Raw genomic sequence first — 23,245 nt, 5'->3', positions numbered from 1 at the left:
GTCACCGACCGGAAGGTCTGGCCGAAGAGGAACAGCGCCCGCTCATCAGCAGCTTCGACCCACCTCTCCGACCGGAGCGTTCGCTTCGACTCCAGCCGCCTCCGGACGGCCTCTCCGATCGGAAGACTTGGCCCAAAACACTACTTTCGACTCCGACCCGGGTTCGCAGGAACCCTGCTCACCGCTCTTCTCCGACCAGCGCACTCAGAGTCGACTGGAGCCATCCGACCGGGGACGCCCGCTCAGTAGGAATCAGAAGACGTGCGGAGAAAAGCAAGGCAAGGCTCAAAAATTAAAACCACTGTACCAGGGACCATACCCTGTACGGAACAGTACTCTGCAGCCACCCTGACATAAATAGTATTATAGGCGCCGACATCTCCCTCTACAGTATTGTAGGGGCCGCTAAAACTCTCATACGGTAAGACCCCCCACGTACCTCTGGGCATCGATAGCGGTATGGGCGTCAGGATTTACCGTACCGGGTGAACATAGCGAGACTCCTCATATGCCTCTAGGCATCAAACAATATTTGCAGGTACCGACGTCCACCATCTCTGAAAAAGGCAGCACGACCTTCCGTATGCATCTCACATTCAACAGTGACATCAACAGTGTTGTAGGCACCTACTATTATCTTGTACCCACTGACGTGGGCAACAAGGCTCGATAGGTGTGGGCAACAAGGCTCGGTAGCATACGTACCCTCACTCTCTCACTTGTAAAGCCATCTCCTTTATCTATAAAAGGGGACGCGCCCCCTCCAACAGAGGAAGAGCCCTTCTTGAAGATAACAAGCACCGATCAAGTTCACTAGCTCACGACCACAGAACCACCAGGTTCGGACTCCAAGCACACGCTTGAACACTTAGCTCATAGCGTAGCTCCTATCGCTCTTGGCCCTTTCGACCGGACCTCCTGTACACCTCTTCTTTCTCCTCCTCGTTTGTAACGCCACTGCAAACTTCAAGCACCTGGGCTCATGAATAAAGTCACTAACCGACCCAAACTGGACGTAGGGCACGTTGCCTGAACCAGTATAAATCCTGTGTCATTGAGTGCTAGGCCACCTTCGATCACAACGTATGGCAAAACTACAAATATTCACTTGTTGGTCACTTTCTGTACCGACAATATCTAAACTATTTTCACCTCCTTAGTGAGACTGTAGTTATTCTCGCTAGCTCATTAGCTAGTCTAAGGTGGTAATTAAGAATAACTTAAACATGTTGTTTGTTTTTGCATTCAAACAGGCCTTTGAAAACGTCGCTCCGTTGTGATGCATTGCTGAATTGCGTTCAGATAAGAACATCTCCAACATTTTTCTAATACTTCTAACATTAAAAGCTAACATGTTTCTTTCTTAATCCAACAGACTCCAAATACCTCTTTTTTAGTGACCGCCAACATGTTTCTCATCTCCTCTTAAATAAAGGAGAGTTGTAACTCTCTAGTAGCATGAGGCTCATCCCAACCATCACTTTTTTAAAGTCATTTTTTCTACACATACGTGGGTTCACTTTAATATGAATATTGGAGAAGATATATCGGGTACAGCTATAGCAACTCTCCCAATATTTATAAAAATAATGTTAGATTAACTTAATATCTCTATTATTATTAGGGACTGTTTGCAACAAAGAAATACAAAGCAGAGCAATAGAAAAAACGCACAAATAAGATAGAGTTAATTTAATAGTGAAAACTATAAGATTTCAAAACACGGGACTCAATATTTTGAGCTGTTTGGAATATAGGGCCTGATCGGTTTGTGGCTAAAATTTGTCATGCTAAAGATTTGGCAAGCCAAAGTTAGATAAAAATTTTGTCATGAATTTGGCAAGCCAAATGTGAGAGGTTAGCAAGTTTTGCTAGCAAATCAAACAATAGCCAAAATCATGGCTCGACATATTTTGGAAGCCAACCAATCAGACCCATATAGAGAAAAAAAAATACAAAAACATGAGCAAGCATATAGAGAGAGGGAGCAAAGATTTTTTTTGAGTTACAGTGGATGTTTTATTTTCTATATGTTGTGCACTACTATTGTTTCTCAACTTTCCTTTATTGCAAACACTATAACGTGATTCCTTTCCTAAGAAATTTTATAGAAACCAATTTTATTTTTCGCAGAAAAAATCCAAATTCTTTGACCCACATAGGAGGACCTTGGTGGACATGCACGTGATCAAGTCCGGGCACCCCCCATTTCTCTCGTCCTCTTTCCCCGGCAATGATCCTGCGAAATCTTCTGCCGCCGGATACGGATTATGAGTACTGACGATGACGACGGAATGATGAGCCAGCCGGCTTCCGTTGCGGCATCTCTTCTGCTACAGTTCGACTAAATTCTGCGGCGGACGCAGAGGATCCTATGCGATTGCGATCACGTGGCGGGGTCCCAGCACGCGCCGCCTCCCTTTCAGCCTTTCGAGGCGGTGCTGGGCCCGCGCTGTCTGTCTGGCCTGCTTGCTCATGCTCTCTCCCCCGTCCAGGACCGCCGCGCCGACCGGGGAGGCGGGGACGGCCGAAGCCCGAAGCGGGCAAGCGGCCATCCATCTGTTTTGTTCGTCGAGGACTCGAGGGTAGGAGACGATGACCCACCTCCACCTGAGTGGCTGTCTCACTGTCTGGCTGACTCATCGCACAAACCCTTTTCCTTTCCTTGGGTGGTGTGCGGTGCGCCTCGCCTCCTGGCTCCTGCTGATCTGCCGGGGGCCTCACTCACGGTGCCACGGCGCATCAATGGAGATCGGTGCGCGGCAGGTGGCGCCGTGTCGTGCTGCTGCCCCAGCTGCTTGAGCTGCCACTGCGTTGTCCGTGTCGGGTGTTTTTGCTGGCCGCTGAGGGTCAGACATCGAAATTTCTCGCTGTGAAGTGGTTGTTCGTTTCTTAACGAGCTGTACCGATTGCTCTTTTTTCAGCTCCCAATGGTCGGTTCGAGCATTCATGTGGTAGGTCCGGGGTTGGTTGGCTAGGCCCGTGGCAGGTCGTACAGTGACAGATTGACCCGCAGGCAAGTGGTTCTTGCATTGCATGCAGACGGAATGGAATGGAAGGAAAGTTCGGCAGATCACGATGGCAGCACGGTTGGCAAACAAGCGGACTGTTTCGCCTCTTTCTTTTTATATACAACCGTCCGTACGCATGTAATTGCACGGGTAAACAGCTACTCCTAGCGAACACTTATTTGCAAGTGCAGCACACTTTGTGCCTCGATGCGTTAAATTCTCTATTTTTTCCGTGTTCTTCAAACGAGAAAAGGGCATCTCAGAAAAAGAAGGGCCACGCTCGTTGTCAACCGAGAGAGTGGCACCGGCTTTTGATGCCTAATTACGTGAGTGGAGGGAAAGGTGGTTTCACGAAAGAATCAATCAAAGAATGAGAAAGTGGGGTGCGCTGCGACGGACAGTTGAGAGAACCGGTACTGTTGCTCTTTAGGCATGATCCTTGGCTAAAGTTTAGCAAAGTGCCGGTCCTAGGATTTTGAGGGCCCTATGGCGAACTTGTCGCGACGGTCTCTCTCGACAAATGTTTCTTAGGTAACATTCTAAAATTCTAACACCTGACCTAAATTACAAGAAAAACATAACTATATGAGTATAAAGTACTAGACAAAAATTGAACAAAGAAAAAAAAACCTAGGGCCTAGACAATTTGGATATGAACTTATTCAGAACCAAGATTCACAAATCACAAAAAAGGGCAGAAGGCAATAACCAAGATCAGATGTTGTCGTCTTCGTCGAGCCCTGCTTCAGCTACCTGGTCGTCATCGTCGTCTGGAACGCCGTCGTCTGGCTTCTGGAAGACTGGAACTCGAGCATCGGTGTCTCGGTGATCTGCGCTGGTGATCGCGTGGTGAACTGTGATCAGCACTGCGTGTCTCGCAGTCTCCCGTCTCGCCAGAAGTCCGGAAGTCGCGACTCGCAATCGCTATGTGCACGTGTGCGGGTGTTGGCGGCTCGGCTCCTTGCCTCCCGGAAAGAAAGAGGCCGACGACTCCTTTTGCTGATGGGCCGCTGCATCTTCTCATTAATCTTAAATCCTAATGGACTATAGCTAAAGGGTATGGAGTATTATATACTTGGGCTTGGGCCCCCATCCCGCGAGGGCCCTCGACCGTCGCACCTCCTGCCCACCCCTTAGGGCCGGCACTGGTTTAGCCCACCTCTTTTTTTCATCTTTTAGGTCTCGTGATTCTAGACAGAAGGGCTAAAAGTGAGGGCTAGACTTTAGCTCAGCCTTTTTCCATTACCCCCTCCGACTAAAAAGGACTAAAAGTGATACTTTCTTATCAAAAGACACTCATTACCTCCACCTATCTTCTTTTAGTTATGTGCATAAATATTAATTAAGGATAAATAGACATGTTAGGGTACATGGCTAATCTTTAACTCCTGAATCAAACAGCCCCATGACTAAACTTTAGCCCACTCATGAATCAAACAGGGCCTTAATCTTAATGGAGCTTTTAGTTTTTGATTGCAACCTGATCGTTGTGGACCACGGTCCACAGCCTGTTTTTTACTTCATCCATACTTAAAAAAAAATGAAGTCGTTTTGGACAAGGTTTTGGTCATACATTAATAATATAAATCAAACAACCCTGCTTGGTTCGTGACCAAAATTTGTCATGTCAAAGTTGTTGAGTTTAAAAATGTAAAAACCATATGTATAGATTTGTCTTGAAAAATAATTTCACAAAAATTTACATATATCACTTTTTAATAAATATCTTTATAAAAGTAAGTAGTCAAAATTATGCTTTAAAGACCGTGCGCTGTCGAAAACGACTTTATTGTTTTTAGTAAGGAGTATGTACATTGGAGTAGTACTAGTATTAATACTGTGTTCCCTTCGCCTCCGTGGTACTAGTATGTACTAGTACTGGTACTAGCATATGATTCCTGTCATGGTTCAATGAATATATACGGTGCTGAGTGATTGATGGATCGTTACTAGATCTGCTGCGGGCAATAAAGAATGCAACCCAGTGAGATGGTTTCTTTGTCTCAACCAGTGGTGTGGAGTTTTACACACAACACAAGAACGTTCTCATACAGGTCATATGTGCTTGTCCACTTGTTTGTCTGATCTGAAATTAGAGTTCATCGTCTAAATTTTACCCCTTCTGATGAACCGTCAGTCAGTATAAATTTCTGACGAACCATCAGTCGGTATATCAAGTTGTACCCACTCCACATTGGTCGGTATATATATTTAGATTTATCAATGAAGCATCGATTCGTAAAAGTTAATAACTCAGTCGACTCATTAGTCGGTATAACCCTGTTTCCATTCAGGAGTAAGGATGATAATGGGACTGCTGGGTTCACTTCCAAAATTTACCAAACCAAAGATTTGGCAAGCCATGATTTTGGCTTGTATTTGGTTACCTACCAAAATTTGCCAACTTCTCATATTTGACTTGCCAAATCTTTGGTACCTTTTTTTTACCCAACATTTGGCTGCTAAAACTTTGACATGGCAAATTTTGGTCGCGAAGCCCGATATGTCGAGTTGAGTGCCTCACCTACAGGTGAAAAACTGTACACCCACACCTGCACTTATCAGGTGTAGCACCCACGGGTTGGACTGGATCATCATCCTAATAGAGCACCCACATGTGAAATTGCAAGCATGCACAGAGGGATGGAATTTGCACGTCCACCCGCACTCGTCAAATGTGGCATGTGCATGTTTCACATTCCTATTCGGGACCTTATAGCCGATAACTTGTGTAGCAACGTACCTTGACAAAGACAATGTCCTAGAGCTCCTATGAAACATGTTTACCAGTTTTACAGGTTTCATGAAGAACTGGAAGATTTTTTTTTTTGGTTGTGATTCCGAATCCTAGAAACGTTTGATAGGAATTTACCGCTTTACTTTTAGAAACATCTCTCGAAGAATCTCTTTCAAGCGCACCCTTAGCAAACAGGATCTATGTATGGGCATATGACCTGCCGGTAGGGATGAAAACGGATCGGATACGGACGGATATCACCGATATTATATTTGTTTTCATATTTCTGTCCGGATTTGGATTCGAATACGGATAGTGTCAACTATGTCGGATAGGATACGATTGGATATCGACATCATAAATATGCGATTTGAATATTCGGATACGGATACGGTATCGGATGTTGGATATCCGGACTCGGATACGGACAGATCTTAACCCCTCTAAACGGATTCGGTTTCGAATATGGTCTGAAAATATCCGTACCGTTTTCATGACTGCCTGATGGTTAACAAGTGGCTATTAATATCTGACAAGCTTCAACGCTGCCACTACCCCAACCCCAACGCTAACGTACTGGGGATGGACAACAACGCAATTCCGAGCCAAGCTTCACTGTACAATACAAGTTTCGTCCGGGGTCAACAATTGGCTCCAGATTGCTGTCAACAAAAAAAGAAAAAGGCTCCAGATTGTCGTCCCCAGCCAAACAAAAGATGGGCTGCCGAGCACTAAATGCCACTCTACCCCACATGGTCGATCCCAACCATACACAGGCTCTGAAACCGTGTCGAGTACGTGGCTGCTGGATCCATATACGAGGAGACAAAAGAACTGTAGTCTGTAGGTAGATCACCGACTGGCGACTGGCCGGCCGACGTCGTTTTCCCTGGGTTTTCTGGCAATTCCGCTCATTTTAGGCCCTGTTTGTTCCATAAGGCATGTTTGGTTCCGAATAAGTCACTTACTTATAAGTTAAAAAGTGAAAAAAGTGACTTATTTTGTCAAACACCATCAACTTATAAGTCACCCCTGCTTATAAGTTTTAAGTTGGTTAACCCCTGCTTAAAATTTATAAGTCACCCTTTTTCGTGTGGGGCCCACACCTTTAATAAGCTTATAAGTCATCTACAACCAAACAGACATGACTTATAAGTCATTGGTTTTAAATCACCTGACTTAATAAGTCATCTGACTTATGAAAACCAAACAAGATCTTATTTGGAACCAAACAGGGCCTTAGAACGCAGAATAAACGTCAGCTTCCTGTAAACGAGTCAGCTGGATGCAAATGCTCCGTGCCGCGTAAAGTAAACACACGTAGCGTTGTCGCACCGTTTCCTCGTATTCCCGAACGCGAAGCAGAGACGACGTGCTTCGGCAGCTCGAGCCATTTCGTAAGATCGGTGAATCGCCGATCATCTGGAGCTCAGACTTCATCAGAACAAAAGCGGTGACAGCAGAGGGAGAATTTGTCGCCCTCGCCCGCCTTGCCAACGAACAAGAACAATTGAGCGAGAGAAATGAAACAAAATGCTCTTAATCTTCAGCGGGAGAAAGCTCAATCGGCCCAGCACGTAGCCCGAGCAGACGAGCAGGCCTTACACCGGCCTAGACGGGTGAATTCTGTCTGGACGGCCTGGCCCAGAAGTTTACGGCCGACCAGACCAGTACGCTTGGCCCAGAAGTTTACGGCCGACCAGACCAGTACGCTCGGCCGGTCGGCATAATGAAGTTCTAAACCCTGCCGAAAAAAGCGGCGTTGCAAGAATCACATGCACCGATAGCTAGGCGGTGGATCTCGTTAGTTAACAAAGGTAGAGAAAGGCCACGTACTTCCCATGACAAAAGTGCACTTGCGTTCTGCTGCAAAAGTTGGCGCCGGCAAACGGACTATGGTGCTCCTAAATGATGGTTGCTTCTGCTACCAATCTCGCTCAGGGATTTTCTCTTTGTGCTACTCTTCCCTCACATCTTTCTTGTTACTCATATAGGCTCACCAGTAAAGTCTATGCGTAAAACAGGAGGGTGGGAGCCTCCTTTCTCATCAATGGTAATCGTGGCGACAATGACCTGACGGCAGCCACGGAGCCACGTTGATCCGATTGCTCACGAGTCATGACGACGTCCCCACTTTTGAAATGAAAACTCGATTTGGTCCCATGCAATGCAAGAGTTGCTGCCATTACAAGTAAAATGTTCCATAAAATTGCCGACCGTTGTCGGTGCTTACGTACTACTACGTGCAAAAAAAAAAAAAAAACTTTCGGCGAAGTGGCCACCTGCTGCGTCCGCGGCTTGTCCATAGTCCAGGCCCTCTCTGTGGCTTCACCAAGCACGGCCGTCGTGCCGTCCATCCATGGCAAAAATGTTCCGCACGTACGGAGTCCTCCAATCACGGCGCCCCGACACCTGTTGACCTCGCTCGAATCCCGAGCCCCGCCCGGGATCCACACCGCACCGGCACCGACGATGCTTTCCTTGCTACGCTATGATTCGTTGCACCCAACCAGTAGACCAGACACACTGTTTTGTACCGTGCCGTGTCCCCTGGCGCTGGCTGGACGTAGCACTAGCCTGGAACTTCGCAGCGTGACGAACGTCACCAACCAACCAACCAGCCGCCGCACAGCCTCCCATGTTGCAGGGGGCGGCGGCAGCGGCGGCGGCAGCGGCAGCATCTTCCATGCATTCCCAGATCTGGATTCGCACAGCGTCCTGTACTACTACTACATGTCCCAAGACACCATAGAATCCATGCACGCACGACCTCGACCTGGGCTGCGTGCGTGATTCCATTCCATCCACCATCATTGGCACATGGCGCGAGCGAAACCGCTAGAACGAAAGGGGATCAGCACGCAGCGCGAGGCATCAGTTACCAATCATTGCACAATTTGACATTTCCACTCTCTTTAGCACTGCACTAGTAGTAGTAGTACACCAATCGCATAATTCATTTCTTCATCTTACAAAAAAATGGGGGAAGAAAGAAAGGAAAATACAAAAAATAATTAATAAATTGACTCAGCCAAGAAGAAAACTGCGGCACCACCAACCACTAGCTTACTATACACACACAGATTATTCGTGTGGTGGTGCCTCAGCAGCCCACAGTCCTCCCCTGGGGCTCACATTATACATTTTTAACCCAGGGGAGTCGCAATGGTTTTATTATTTACCATATATAAGAATAACAGCAGTAATAATACTGAGAATTAATTAATTAATTAAACAGATTAAGCTAATCCAGCTGATTCCGGCGAGCACTTCGTTACGTTGTTGCACTGCATCTGGAGTTAGTAGTAGTGCTTTTTTTGCCCTCATTTTTCCCTTTTTTTTTTCTGGTTCATTCACGGTCGAGAAGTCGAAATCAGACGCGCTTCTTGACTGGCGGCCCGGCTGCCTGCGCCGCCCGCGCGGCGGGCGGCGGCCTTGGCGGCAGCGGCGGCGCCCCTGTTCTTGCCCTTCTTCTTGGGGTGCGCGGACCCGGGCGTGGACCGCGGGATGAACACGCCGGTGCCCTTGCTGCCGCACTGCTGCAGCTGCTGCCACGCCGCCGCCGCCCCGCCGTAGCTGGCGCCGTGGTGGTACAACGCGTAGGCCGGTGGCGCCAGCAACGACGACGCGCCCCAATCCTGCTGCTGCGACGGCACATGGGCGCCGCGCGATGATGCGAACCCCTGCATGCAGATTTTTTTTCTTTTTTTGGTTAGAGAAGAGCCAATCTAATTAGCTGGCGGTTCGTGTCGAGGCCTCGCACCGTCGCACATGATGTGATGCGATCATGGCAAAGTTTTATTTATAAAAATCTATGAAATGAAAAAACAATGGAAATCGATCGTGGCCGATAGCTGTATCAACTACTCGTAGATAGCATCAGTAGCCGGGCGGGAACATGACTGGTGACCACTTGCGTGCATGCAAAGATTTGGGCACCGGATCTTGTCACAGATCGATCGAGCTGCCCGGCCGGATCGGAGAGGATTAATTAAACAACAACACCGTTCGTTCATCATGATAGTACTGCTGCTAGCTAGCAACAGCGACGCCCGGCACGGGTCGCATGCATGATGCATGGCATGATGAGGTGTTGTGTGCAAGCAATGCTAATAAAGGTTGCCCCAAGCCTCGAAGCAACATCCATCGCCACTTGACTCGACGACGACGGATCCCATGTTGCCATGCCATGCAAATACGCTAATACGCGTGGATCAATTATCGTTGCATTGCAAGGGTATACTACTACTAATAAAAAGTTTTGGAGCCACGTCCGCAAGTGGTTGGTCTTGGCAATCATGTAGGTAGGGTAGTGATGACAACGATCGAGTGTAGTTAGTTAACTTGTTAGTCGAGTGCTTAGGAGCCACGCTAATTAATACTCCTAGTATAGTACTACAATTAATAGCCGTGTGCGTACGGGGACAGGGAGCATGCATATAATCAAGCAGGGTGCGCCGGCTGTGTTCGGCTGTTCGGCTGGTTCGGCTTATTTTTTTAGCCGGAAGCAGTGCTTTTCTCTCACAATATTTCAGCATGAACATTATTTTTCAACATGAACTGTCATCATGAACAGTAAATAATCCATACCAACCGGACACTCGCCTGTGCACGTCACGGGCCTGGGTGCTGAGGCCCGCCTGGTCGGGCTAGCTCACGCCTCGCACAAAATTAGCTGTTCCAATCCATCTACTGTACTGGTGTCATTGACTAAGTGTGATCAACTCATCGATCGGTAGGAGTATGTATTAGTAGTAGACAGCATGGTACTGCTACTGTACTCCACTGCCAGAACTATGTGCTACCCATGACTACATATAATACGGCCGACGCCGGAATTTCAGATGAACCGGAAGATTCTCTCCAGATTTAAGGCCTTGTTAGATCCTCTCCCTAAACAGGGGCGGATCCAACGATGGGGCGGGGGGCTCAAGCCCCCCTATCTATATCGGAACAGTGGAACCTTCTGTGGAGCTCCTATGAATTTTTAGACAAATTTCTATAGTGTAGGGGGACTGAGACTTAAGATCGAGCAGCAGTGTTGTTCAGCCCCCCTAAAATATTTTCTGGATCCGCCGCTGTCCCTAAAGTTTACTTCCTATCTGCCTCTTTATCATGTCAGATGTGTGACACATGCATAGAGTATTAAATATAGACTAAAAAAATAACTAATTGTACGGATTGTGATCAATTTACGAGACAAATTTTTAAGTCTAACTAGGTCATGATTTGACAATGTTGTGCTACAGTCAACATATGCTAATGATGGATTAATTAGACTTAATAAATTTGTCTCGTAGATTACCGGCAGATTATGTAATTTGTTTTTTTATTAATATCCGAACACCCTATACGACACCTTCATGTGACACCTGATATGATATCTCTATACTTTAGAGCCTGAATTTAAACACCACGTCAGTCCCTGGATTTTCTATACGATTTTTCAGCTGGGTCCTCTTCCAAATAGGTTTGCTGAGGCTGGTGGGCGGTGGCGGGCAGCAGAGTTTGGCGGCAGCATTTGTACTAGTACCTCCAAAATGGTCAATTTCCCACAAATAGGTGTTCAATACTATAATCTCTCGCTAATTCAAACGACCACTGCTTACTACCATTTACGAAAGATACAGCTGCACTTATTGGGAGTATCGGCGAGTAGCTCTAGTTCCGTACGCTGCCTGCCTTTAATGCTTATCCTCCTAAAATCCTGCGCGTATGCACATGCGCAAGTGTCCTGTAGATACTCGATACTCCAGGTACGCGTGGTGTTCGGATGCTACAGTACTAATTACTCCGAGGCCCCTACAACTAGTTGGACACTGCGCAACTAGACCAGCATGATCGAGACGCCCTCTTCTTCTACTTCTCCTTGATGGACTGAGTTGTTCTTGCTCCGCTTTGGATTGGGTGAGCGGAACGAACGGCCACGCCGTTTGGTGAGGTTGTGTGCAATTGCAGCCATGTGCTGGGGTTTGATTTCAGCTGGTTTTCAAGTTGCAACAGCCAACCACCTACCGAGATCGCAGGCAACAGAAAGCTATGGCTTCGCCTGGGCCTGACCCACCCACTCTGACGAGCACACGTGCATGCACATGCTTGATTGAAGGAGATGACGAGGAGGGGAGGGAACTGATCGAGGCTCACCGGGAGGGGCGCGGCGGCGGCGGAGGCGGGGATGAACTGCGCGGCGGCGGCCAAGTCCGCGCCGCCCTCGTCGTCGTCGGTGATGAGCAGCGATATCCGCTTGCTGAGCTCGGCGAAGAACACGTCGTCCTCCATCATCGTCTCCACCTCCATCTTGGTCTTCTTCTTCCTTCCTGACGCTAGCTGCTCAGGCCCCGAAGCTGTGCTGTGCTGCGCTGACTGCCGCGGCTGCGAGCGAGCTCGGAGAGCTGCGCGCGGCGGCAATGGAGGAGACGGGCAGAGAGGAGAGAGGGCTTTGCGTTATGTCGCGGCGGCTGGCCTCTGGCTGGCGCTGCGCTCGGACGAAGGGGCCGGCGCTTTAACAGCGAGGCCCGTGTCATCAGTTTGAGGGGGCTGGGGGTGGGGCCCGGCAGAGCAGCTGGCCCAATCCCTGCCCGGAAATGTCATGGGCCCCACGAATGTGGGGGGCGCGGCGCGGCGCGGTCCCTGCACATGTTCGCAATCCGCTCCGTTCTCGCCGCAGTCCAGTCCAGTCAGTGCGCGCCCTCATCCCCGCCACGGGACGAGGCCCCACATGTCAGATAATAGCTTTTTTGTTCCCTGTGTTCATGTGTTGTGAGAAGTGGAGTGAGAGTTGAGTTGTGCCCAGAGAGCTTCTCGCAGTTGCGGTTGCTAGTTGCTACGACTGAGCCCCTATATGCGGCCCGACATGGCTGATAGTAGGCCGGTTGCTCGGATCAGACGAGTGTGAACCGCAACCGCTCGTTGTCTGTCGTCTGATCTTTGGCCGCTGGAGGGGGCATTATGCTACGCATGAGCATCAGAGCATGACCGGAATGGGATCGCATGATGACCATTTCGATTAGTACTAGCAGCAACCTTCGCTGGGAAGCAAACCATATGCGCGCCGGCGCGTACACACTACACCGGCATGAGTGCATGGCATTAACGACTCGCCATGGATGTCCTCTCCAAGGGAGAGGGACGGGGTGGGTGGTCTGGCTGGGTCCGGCATTATCCCCTGCCGAGCTCGAGCAGATCAGGTGAAAAAAAAGCGGATGAGGCTGCTCCGGCGCGGAGTCGGCCACCGAAGCGAACCCCAGGCAGAGGCAGCCAGCCGTCGTGGAACCCGCGATCGGGGCCCGGGATCTCCGCTGCCCACATGGCCCGATGAGCGATGGGCGATGGCCGCTAGCGCCAGGGTGGCCTCACGGAGGTGTCCAGATCGGGCACCGCCTGCCGCTCGCGGTCCTTCCTCCTCCGCCTGGGAGGAATGGGACCCTTCGTTCTCTTGGTTAGCTTATAAACCGTACTTTTTTAAGTTAATAATAATATTTTTCTTTTCACAATAAATAAACTAACAGTTTCAGTGCACTTATCAGCGAGACGAACATATTCGTTGTTCTATTCCTCATCAGACATCAGCGGCATGTTCTCGTAGGCCAACCCGCGCACTGACACAATCAACTGTTGCGAAACAAAAAGGCGCCGTGTCACGTCCAGCAAGTACTGGTGGTACTGAGCGGGCTCGATCGATGCACTGGTTGGTAGCCGAGGTGGTGCTAATTATTGGTGCCTGTCCATCCTAAGGCCCCGTTTGGTTAGGCTCCGGCAGCTCCGGCTCCCACACTATTCATCTATCGATTTATAGGCGGTCGACAGAATGCTACACTGTTCACTGGAGCCGTTTTTCTCTCTTCTCCTTTTCTCTTTCACTGACACCACCGGAGCCGGAGAAACTCGTTTTTCTGGCTCCGGCTCCCGTTGGCACATATTAGCTCGTGAGCGGCCGACAGGACGCTACAGTGCAGGAGCCAGAGCCCGCGGGAGCCTAGCCAAACGGGCCCTAAATGGCTACTCCCTCGGTCCAGCTAAGAATACGAATACATGTGGCAGGGTAGCAAAAGTAGTTTACGTTTAATTAAATTTCTAGTAAATACTATTCACATTTATGGTTCTAAAATAATTTATTATAAAAATACATTTTATAGTTATTCTAATAATATTTATTTTATATCATAAGTATTAATAATTTTTTATCTATAATTAATCGAACTTAAATATAAAATTATGATACTGTGCTTTACTATACGGAGGGAGTACATGGAATGGAATCACCGCTAGGACCCGAGGCACACGACGAATCTTAGGCCAGAATCGCTGGAAATTCACCGGGCACCTGTCGTCCTCACGGGCTCCCGCCACAGTGGTTGCCATCACCGCGCTCGGATCGGTTGGCTTGGTTTGGTCGCTCCTATCCGTAACGGGATGGATTCCGATAGGCGGGTGAGTAAAAACTGGAGCGAGCCGGGGGCAGGCACAGGCAGAGGCGCCGCGCGCTCCACGTCGACCCGCTGGGGAGGTCAGCATCCGATGTGGAGCTGGGGGCGCATTCCCCGTAGCAGGCCACCACCCGCTTCACCAGCCAGCCAGGGACCACTTCGACCAGCGAGCGGGCGGTTGTGTGGCTGCGCGCGCGCTCGCTCGCTGGTTGGACAGCCAACGCGCGCCGGGGGCCGCTCGTTGTATACGGGCAGCCGCTGCGGCGGGCGGGTGCCGACGAGGTACAAGTAGCAGGAATGCAGGATGGCTGCGCGGCTAGCTACTTGACCGTGACCGGCGACGGCGACGGCGACGGGGAGCCAGCCGTCAGCACATCAGAGCGGTAACATGCGTTCCGCTCCGCGTACGGATCGCCGGTGTCGTCTACTAACAAGAAGAGCTGTCAGTGACGGGGTGACAGGTGCGTGCTGCCGAGTGACGAGCGCACGTCCGTGCTGCGCCCCATCCGCTGCTGGATGCTGCTCCAGCTATCCGGTGCGGTTCGTGGTGTTCCTCAGCGTTTCGTCGGGCGCCACATCGTCGGTCCGGTGGTCGGCAGCGCAGAATTTCATTTCAAAACGTTGCCTTGCCGAGGAATGTGCAATTTTTTGTGTGCCAACGGAGAGTTCAGAGTTTCCTGAAAATGACGTGCTTTTTTGTGCGCACTGCGGATGTCGTATTTCCCGTACCAAAGCTACGGATGCAGGATGCATGCTACACCGTCTGCAGATAATACCCTTTCTTAGGCCCTGTTTGCTTATCTAGAAAATGCTTCCCAGTTAAACTGCACAAATAAAGTAAAAACGCAATCAAAATGAACTAGTTTGATTCACTTTGTACTTTTTAGTATAAATAATAGTAGTAGGAATAAATGCGTCTGGAATAAGCTAAAAAACATGTCATTTAGTTGATGATTTCAGTTTATTTTGATCATAAACGGATTATAAACTATACCAAACAGAAGCACGAGAAGATGACTTTTCATTTTATACACTAATAGTCTGTGTCAACAATCTAAATACATTCCAAGTCGCTCTCTTAAAACCGATGTACGAGGAGATGTCTTTTCGTTTAGTACTTTCTAATAATAATACATGCCAACAGTCTAAATACTTATTCCAAGGTTGAATTATGCTTGGCCGTGTGTTACCGTGTCTTTTGAATCTGTGAAAAAAATTTAAACAAGTTCCTTTATACATGTTTCCCAAAGGGACACAAGTAGGGTTGGTACAAGCTGACCCACCATTGTAACCTTTTTTGGTTTTCGATACTTCCTCCATCCAAAAAAAATATATAATTATAAGATCATGTTAGTCAAATAAACTCAAATTTATAGTAAATAGTACTAAAATTTATGCTCTAAATAAGTTTATTATAAAAATATATTTCATAATTAATCTAAGGTACTTATTTTGTATTATAAAAGATTAGTATTTTTTGTATAGTTTTGGTCAAAGTTTAAATCATTTGATTTATAAAAAACGAGAATTGTATTTTTTTTCTTTGACGGAGAGATTACATTCAAACAATCTGCTTATCTCATAACACTGTACAAGCGGCTTATAAAGATGGACGGTGCTATTCAAATGGCACATACAGCGACGAAACTTATCAGCCGGCTTATCAGCTAGAATCTACAAGTATTTTTCTCTCACAACAAATCAGCTAGCTTTAATACCAGCCGAACAGGCCCAGTCGATACGGTAACACGTCAGCATGACGAAGCTGCCTCCCACGCACCATATCAGCTCACTATTCAAACTTCAATGTCCAGCAAATGGAAAAGCAGAGACAAACGAAGCTAGGAATAAAGATGTTGGGACGATTGAGTTATAATCATGCAATTTCGGTTTTCCACGTAGACACGGAAATATAATGAAAAAGAACATTAATTATGCCAAAACTTTGGTGGTACTGAACTAGTTATATGCTTACACCGAAACTTTGGTTTTGATTCACTGAATGATCCAAAAAAAAAAAATCAACATCCGTTGTAGTACCTCTGTCCCTAAAAGAATGCAACTATAGGGTTGCGGGCCTACTTCAAGTGCTTCATATTTGATCAAGTTTTTAGTAAATAATATTCACATTTATAACTCCAAATTAATTTATTATGAAAATACATTTCGTGATTAATCTAATGATATTTATTTTATCAACAACAACAACAACAACAACAACAACAAAGCCTTTAAGTTCCAAACAAGTTGGGATAGGCTAGAGTTGAAACCCAGTAGAAGCAATCAAAGTTCAGGCACGTGAATAGCTGTTTTCCAAGCACTCATATCTAAGGCTAAGTCTTTGGGTATATTCCTATTCTTTCAAATATTCTTTTATTGCCTCTACCCAAATCAACTTCGGTCTTCCTTCTACTTCTCTTCACGTTACCATCCTGGCTTAGGATTCCACTACGCTATCGGTGCCTCTGGAGGATCTCCGTTGGACATGTCTCAACCGGTGTTGGACAAGCTTTTCTTCAATTGGAGGTACCCCTGATCTATCACGTATATCATCGTTCTGAACTCGATCCCTTCTTGTATGACCGCAAATCCAACGCAACATACGTATTTCCGCAACACTTATCTGTTGAACATGTCGCCTTTTCATAGGCCAACATTCTGCACCATACAACATAGCAGGTCTAATCGCCGTTCTATAAAACTTGCCTTTTAACTTCTGTGGTACCCTTTTGTCACATAGGACACCAGATGCTTGGCGCTACTTCATCCACCCTGCTTTGATTCTATGGCTAACATCTTCATCAATATCCCCGTCTCTCTGTAGCATTGATCCTAAATATCAAAAGGTATCCTTCCTATGCACTACTTGACCTTCCTAAACTAATATCTTACTCCTCCCGAGTAGTAGTGCCCAAGTCACATCTCATATAGTCAGTTTTAGTATATTTATTTTATATTCAGCCTATTCGCTTGTTGATTTCAGCCAGGGCTTATCAGCCAGCTAACAGTGTTTTTCCTCTCACAACAAACCAGCACCAGCCGGGCTTATCAGCCCAGAAACCAACCAGCAAACGGGCCGATTATAAATATCTATACTTTTTTATCTATGGTCAAAGGTGATATACTAAAACATGATACTATTTCAGAATTGTATTTTTTTAAGGGACGGAGGGAGTACTTCACAAAGAGATAGGCAAAACTTTACGACAAAGTAATATGATCCAGGGTAAATATGTATGGCACATTAAATGATAACTCCAAGTGGATCTTGCATGTTCTTTATCTTCAAAAAGCTTATACCACAAGAATCTGCAGCCTGTTCGGTTGGCTATTTCGTATCGTTGCTGGTTCGTAAAGAAGTACTGCTGGCTGGTTTGTGTGAGAGAAAAATACTGTTCCAGGCTGTAAAATTTACGATCGTTTACGACAAGCCACAGCCAAACGAACAGACTGCTGGGCTATGGGAGCAGACCACCAGTTTCATTCATATTTTTTTAGTACGTATCAGGGGTGGGTGGGGCTACTTACTGCACACAAAACATCAACTACTGTAGTTGTCTAGATGGCACATAGCCTATCAACTATCAAGTTCATTACAAAAATTGTGTACAGATGCAACAGGTCAATGGAAGGATCAAACGATATCTAAGCTGGGTTCAGGAGCAGTGGAGCACTAGTGAACTTTACACACCTTTCAGCGCAGCAGATGACCTAAACACAATTTGACTTTACACACCAATGCTTTTTGTTCAAATTTACCATGAAACACAGCAGTACCACTTTAACTCCAGATTCCAGATAGATGGTCAACCACATGTCAATTGAGTTGTACCCTGGTTGATATATAAGCAGTACACAAAATGTTACAGTAATAAATGTGGAAAAACACGCTTTGTTATGCTCACAGAACTATCATGCAACTACTAGGATTTACTACCAGATACATTGGCCAGAAACATCACCGAGATACTTCCCTGAAAACGAAAGAAATTGCAACATCACAGTACAAGTAAAATGTGAAGGACAACGACGGGCATGGAACATGGAAAGGCAAGTCTATGTCAAGCAAAGCATAAAGATGACAATTGACCAGGGTAAAAAAACATGTAAAATTAGCTTTGTCAAGGCACAAAACTATGACAAGGTAGTTTTCAGATGCAGTGTTCTAATATACTCCCTCCTGTCCCAAAAAGAGTGTCGTTTTTGCTATGAATCTTGACAAATGTTTGTCCATGTTCATAGCAAAAACGATACTCTTTTGGGACGGAGGGAGTACTATAACAAGAGCGATCAAATGCCAAATGAAGGTCTTCACAGTTCATTTCCTAGACCACGTCATCACAAGTTCACAACCATCAACAGAACTATACACTTCAAGATCGATGTTGTTACAGGATTATGGGCAATTACATAACATAGTGCAGCAGCAATGATACCAGCAAACTCTCCATTATGGCTCAGCACTTCTAACTTTGATCTCCATTAGTTTTTCAACAGGCTGTCTGCATATTGGGCATTTATTTGTCTGAAATCGTAGAGTTTTTGCACATTCACTGCATAAACACTGGATAAGAAAGGAACAATCAGACAAAACCTAAGGTAACAAAAGCTAGATCTAGAAGATAAAAGGCACATACAGCAAATCATGTACTTACCAAATGTCTACAAGGCATAACAGCAGTGTCTCTTGGTTCTGTCAAGCAGATAACACATTCCTTCCCCGTGTCATCAGCATCAGCATCGGCAACATCTGATTCAGTGGAGTTGACCATACCAAAAATTTCCTGTAGCTCATACCTCACTGCCATCAATCCACAAGATTTGCTTCACAACTTTAACTTGAAGGTCGTTGTTATGCTTCTCCAAAACAGCAAGAGTAATCTGTGCGCGAGTGGAGTTTACTGACGGGCCACCTTCCTCTGGAGATGGATATGCTTCTGCATAAACAACAAGTGGGAACACTTCCCCTGACGAACTTGAAAGCTCATCCAGAGAAAAGAATCCCAAGTCAACACCAGACCCAGAGGGCTGGATAAACCTTTGGGCCAACCCTTTCTCGAAGGGTATCTTTGTTGGCGTCTGTAATTCTGGGTATATTGAAGAAAAACTACAATCCTTTCCTTCCTTGGCAAAGTAATATATAGTCACACTGCAAAAGATATGGACAAGTTCAAGTGTCAACTGATGTTAAATGGTAACTAAACACTCATAATAATAGGATAGCAATGTCTAGGATGACTAGGCAGCTACACACAGCTGCAAACCGCCAAGTTTAGGGGGGGTTGCTGCGCTAGACAGTCAAAGAAAGTCCTCGACAACCTAAAAGAAAATGACAACTAAGTCGTTTTGGATGGCAACTAGCATGACTAGGCAGGCATACTGGCAATGGAGATTGAAGTTGCTTCCTCAAAAAGAAAATGGAGACTGGTGTTGCATGCATGGCAAAATTTTCAGCTGCTGCCACATGCCCCTTCTGCCTAAAAGTTTAGGCTTTAAGCACAACTGGTTGAGCTAATTAGGACTACAAAAAGTAAACGTAAACGATTTTACGCAGTACCTGACGGCTGCAACTTCGTGCTCAGCAGCTAGAGCTAGTAAGAAGCATGGATACTCTTTAAATATAGCTATTTATAGCATCTACTATCTAGGTAAGTAGGTGGACATTGTTGAGCACTTGAGCCCTTGATCCCTTGGAATTTTCTAGTAAAATGCCATTTTTTTAAGAATTGCAAAAGGTTTCATCCATGCTGCACTAGTTTGAAAGGGAAATGATGTGTGATTTTTCTAAAGAAACATTTGTCAGTAGTCTCCTAAACAATTGCTAGGAGCTGGTAGCCAACCAGCTACATGTCCAATGGCAAATTTGATTTTTCTATCAAAATTTCAACAATCTAACTAAAAAACCTGCCTAGCAGTAACAACAGGATTTTGAGCACTGGTTGCAGTAATATTATAAACAAAAATGTGGTGGTTACTGTGTTTGAACATGAAGTCGTGTGATTTGTAGTTCAGATTGCAAAAAATTTTAAGCTAGGAATAACAAACATATGATAAACCTGACTACCTGAGGAAGAAAAGAAAAGAAAATTTAAACTATTCTTGTTCTTCCCATTATTAATCCTTAGCTGGGTTGTCACGTGCAAATGTGCATAGCATTCTGGGTAAGCCATTAAACTTCTGAGAGTTCTACTCTAGTCATACTTAACTATTCATCTGCTTCTTTATTACGGAAGTGGAAAACAATTACTGATCTACGAGCTTGAAGCATTATAGAAAACAATAAGTCAGCAATTGTAATGAACCAGCTAGAATTTGCTAAATGAAAGCATATCCCTCTTCACATAGCTCCACTGTTGGTATTCTATTTCCAAGCTGCTGGATCGCCAATCTTACTACTGGACTTTCTAAGAAGGGTAGGTGATGAGCTTTGGTCTAAAAACAATAACTGGCCAAGTTCTATTAATCATTAGCCACCTACATGAAGCAAATTATAAATCTCAAATTCCAGCAGGCAGTAGCCACATAATTTAGGTCGGCCAAATAAATCAAACACTACCGTTACCATTACATTACAGTGTTTTAAGACACAATAGCAACACCAGCATAACCCGACCTCACCTGCCGTCGGTTATCGCGTCGAAAGTGAAGGCGACGAGGCGGCGCTCGGGGTCAGCGTCGTCGGGCACGACCCTGATGGTGTCCTTGTGCAGATTGACGTAGTTCTTCACCTTCTGCGCCTGCTGGTGCTCCACGAACTCGGGCGGAGGCCCCGTCAGCGCGGGCGGCTGCGGCTGCGGCGGCGGCGCGGGCGCGGGGTGCCACGAGCCGTGGTACGCGTGCGGGGGCGGCGGGTGCGGGTGGTAGTAGTACGAGGAGGGCGGCGGCGGAGGGGGAGGACGGTGGTGCGGCGGTGGAGGTGGAGGCGGCGGGTGTTGGTGGTGGTGGTGGTGCGGCGGCGGTGGCGGGGGCGGGTAGGAGGAGTAGTGGTGCGGCGGCGGGTAGTAGTCGTCCCGGCGGCGGCGGCTGGAGGACGCGCCCATGGAGCCCTGCGCGGCGCCGAGTAGTCGCCGAGCACGCGAGGAGGGAAAGCAAGCGGGGCCCGGAGATTCGACTCACGCTTGCGCCGGGGGCGGGGGTTTACTTGGGCGCGTCGCGGGGGCAGGCAGGCAGGCGGAGGAGCGCGTCGTCGCGGGCGGTGGAGTCGTCTGACTGACGCGACGGGCGAGCTGAAGGGGAAGGCAGGACGGGCAGGGCGCGGATTGACTTTCACGGCTGCTCTGCGGTGTTTCCGGGTGCGTTTCCCACAAGGTTGCGCGTTGGCTGTTACCTGACGGTGGCCGCGACGACTGCGGAGGGGGTGAGCCAAAGCGGCTGCTCCGCTCGGCGCGCGGCCGCGGCAACGACGGCGTTGTTGCGTCGTTGATGGCGAGGACAGGAGGGTGCTTGGAAGTTGGAACCGTCGACGGGTGCGTGCTGTGGACAGTGGACACGCGGTGCCCACACGTAGGATTTTGGCGAGGTAAGTGTAACGACGGGACGGGGCTGACAATGTTGTAGTCCACGACCTGAAAATGCTGTAGCAGCAACGATGGCAGTCGTTCGTTCGACACGGTTTGCCTTAAATGTTCAGGCCCCCGAACCCCAACTAGTCATTAGCCAAGTTGGGCGATACTGGCATACGATGTTCGATCTCACGATCTGCAATAGGAATCACTTGTAGTGTTAAACGAAGACGACATGAATGTGCTTCCTCGACTGTTAAGCCGTATACCATTGTCTGTTCGTTTCTTTTATAATCTATACTTTTTAGAGTGTTTTTTTTCACAATAAATCAGTCGGAACAGTATTTCGGTTTGTTTTTTCAGCGAAGTGAACGGAGACGTTAACTAAACACCCGCATAAAAGGAAGCAATCTCCATCCGATCAAAGTTGTGCATGAAAGTGAGATTTTGGCCATTCACAGGCACAACAAAAATGAACTTCAATGTAGTTTGTTTCTTAAAAACAGGCCATGCCTGCTCTCAATATATATATATATAGAGAGAGAGAAAGGTGTCTCTTTGTCGAGACCGACTCAATCCGAGACGTACACCAGCATTCAACTACAGTCCGTCCAACAACAAATCAGAAAAACATTATTCGTTCATTAAAAAATACTGCGGAAGGAGTTCAGGCAAACAGGGCCAATGTGTTCACACCCAAACAAAAAAAAAAAGGAAGACTTATCCAGAGGTCCTTCCTTTCGGAGCATTTGAACGGTGGACAGATCCCAACAGATTAGCTATGTGATCCAGCATGGCGATTAAGATATCGAAGATTTTTTATCACTTGCAATAACTCCCGACGGTGCACAAATACACAAAAGCGAAGCACCCAACGTAAACCATGTTCCTTGCTTTGCTGGACATGTTTGTTGTTTCCTCAGTTCACTCTGTCAATAAAGTCATGTTGCTTCCATCAAGTTTGTGTGGTAAGCTTCTCATCATAGCGTGCTATAGCGCCAACTGCCAAGTGCCGGGGCCAATCGAGCTTGCAACACCACGAGCTGTAACCCCATAAAAATTTCCAATTCATGCTCTTTATAAAAGACCAAAGTGGAAACTATGTTTATCTCAAATATTGATAAACCTTGGCAGAAAAGTTAAAGTACCTAGTGGATGGTGCCATCATCACCAACGTATCCGCTTAGGTGCTTACATACTCTTAAGCACCATCAGTTTGTTCGGTTGGCTGGTTCGTATCGTTGTTGGTTCGTGAAGAAGTACTGCTGGCTGATTTATGTGAGAGAAAAATACTATTTCGGCTGGAAAATTTACGATCATTTATGACAAGCCACAGCCCAAACGAACAGGCTGCATATCTTCTCAGAACTTTGCTCAGTGCTGGACATCACATTGTACTATGATCTTCTAAGCTCAATAATTGAGCCCACCTGAAATCATTATTTTTCATATAATTCATTACTATACTAAATACATGTAGAACTTGTGGATAATTATCAAATCCAAACTTAGTCTTAAATGTCTAAGTGAATAGATTCCAGTTTTTTTAGTGCTAATGCAACTTCACAT

General features: G+C 46.8%; 1 protein-coding gene and 2 pseudogenes across 1 annotated transcript; all 3 read right to left on the bottom strand.

Moving 5' to 3' along the window:
- Positions 1 to 8,636: 8,636 nt before the first annotated feature.
- LOC136518047 (uncharacterized) lies at positions 8,637 to 12,496 on the bottom strand. Its single transcript, XM_066511701.1, has 2 exons — positions 11,893 to 12,496; positions 8,637 to 9,431 (listed from the first exon to the last, which is right to left on the bottom strand). The coding sequence occupies exons 1-2, from the start codon at positions 12,043 to 12,045 to the stop codon at positions 9,102 to 9,104; spliced, it is 483 nt and encodes a 160-aa protein (XP_066367798.1). The 5' UTR covers positions 12,046 to 12,496; the 3' UTR covers positions 8,637 to 9,101.
- Positions 12,497 to 18,517: 6,021 nt separating this feature from the next.
- On the bottom strand, positions 18,518 to 21,652 carry LOC136517133 (probable E3 ubiquitin-protein ligase LUL3; annotated as a pseudogene).
- Positions 21,312 to 23,245, bottom strand: part of LOC136515709 (preprotein translocase subunit SCY2, chloroplastic-like) — a 28,122-nt pseudogene continuing 26,188 nt past the window's right edge.

This window comes from Miscanthus floridulus, chromosome 17 (assembly GCF_019320115.1).
Source record: "Miscanthus floridulus cultivar M001 chromosome 17, ASM1932011v1, whole genome shotgun sequence".
In the NCBI taxonomy this organism is placed as follows: domain Eukaryota; kingdom Viridiplantae; phylum Streptophyta; class Magnoliopsida; order Poales; family Poaceae; genus Miscanthus; species Miscanthus floridulus.
Note: the sequence above shows the minus strand (reverse complement) of the source record. Positions and strands in the feature narration are given on the sequence as shown.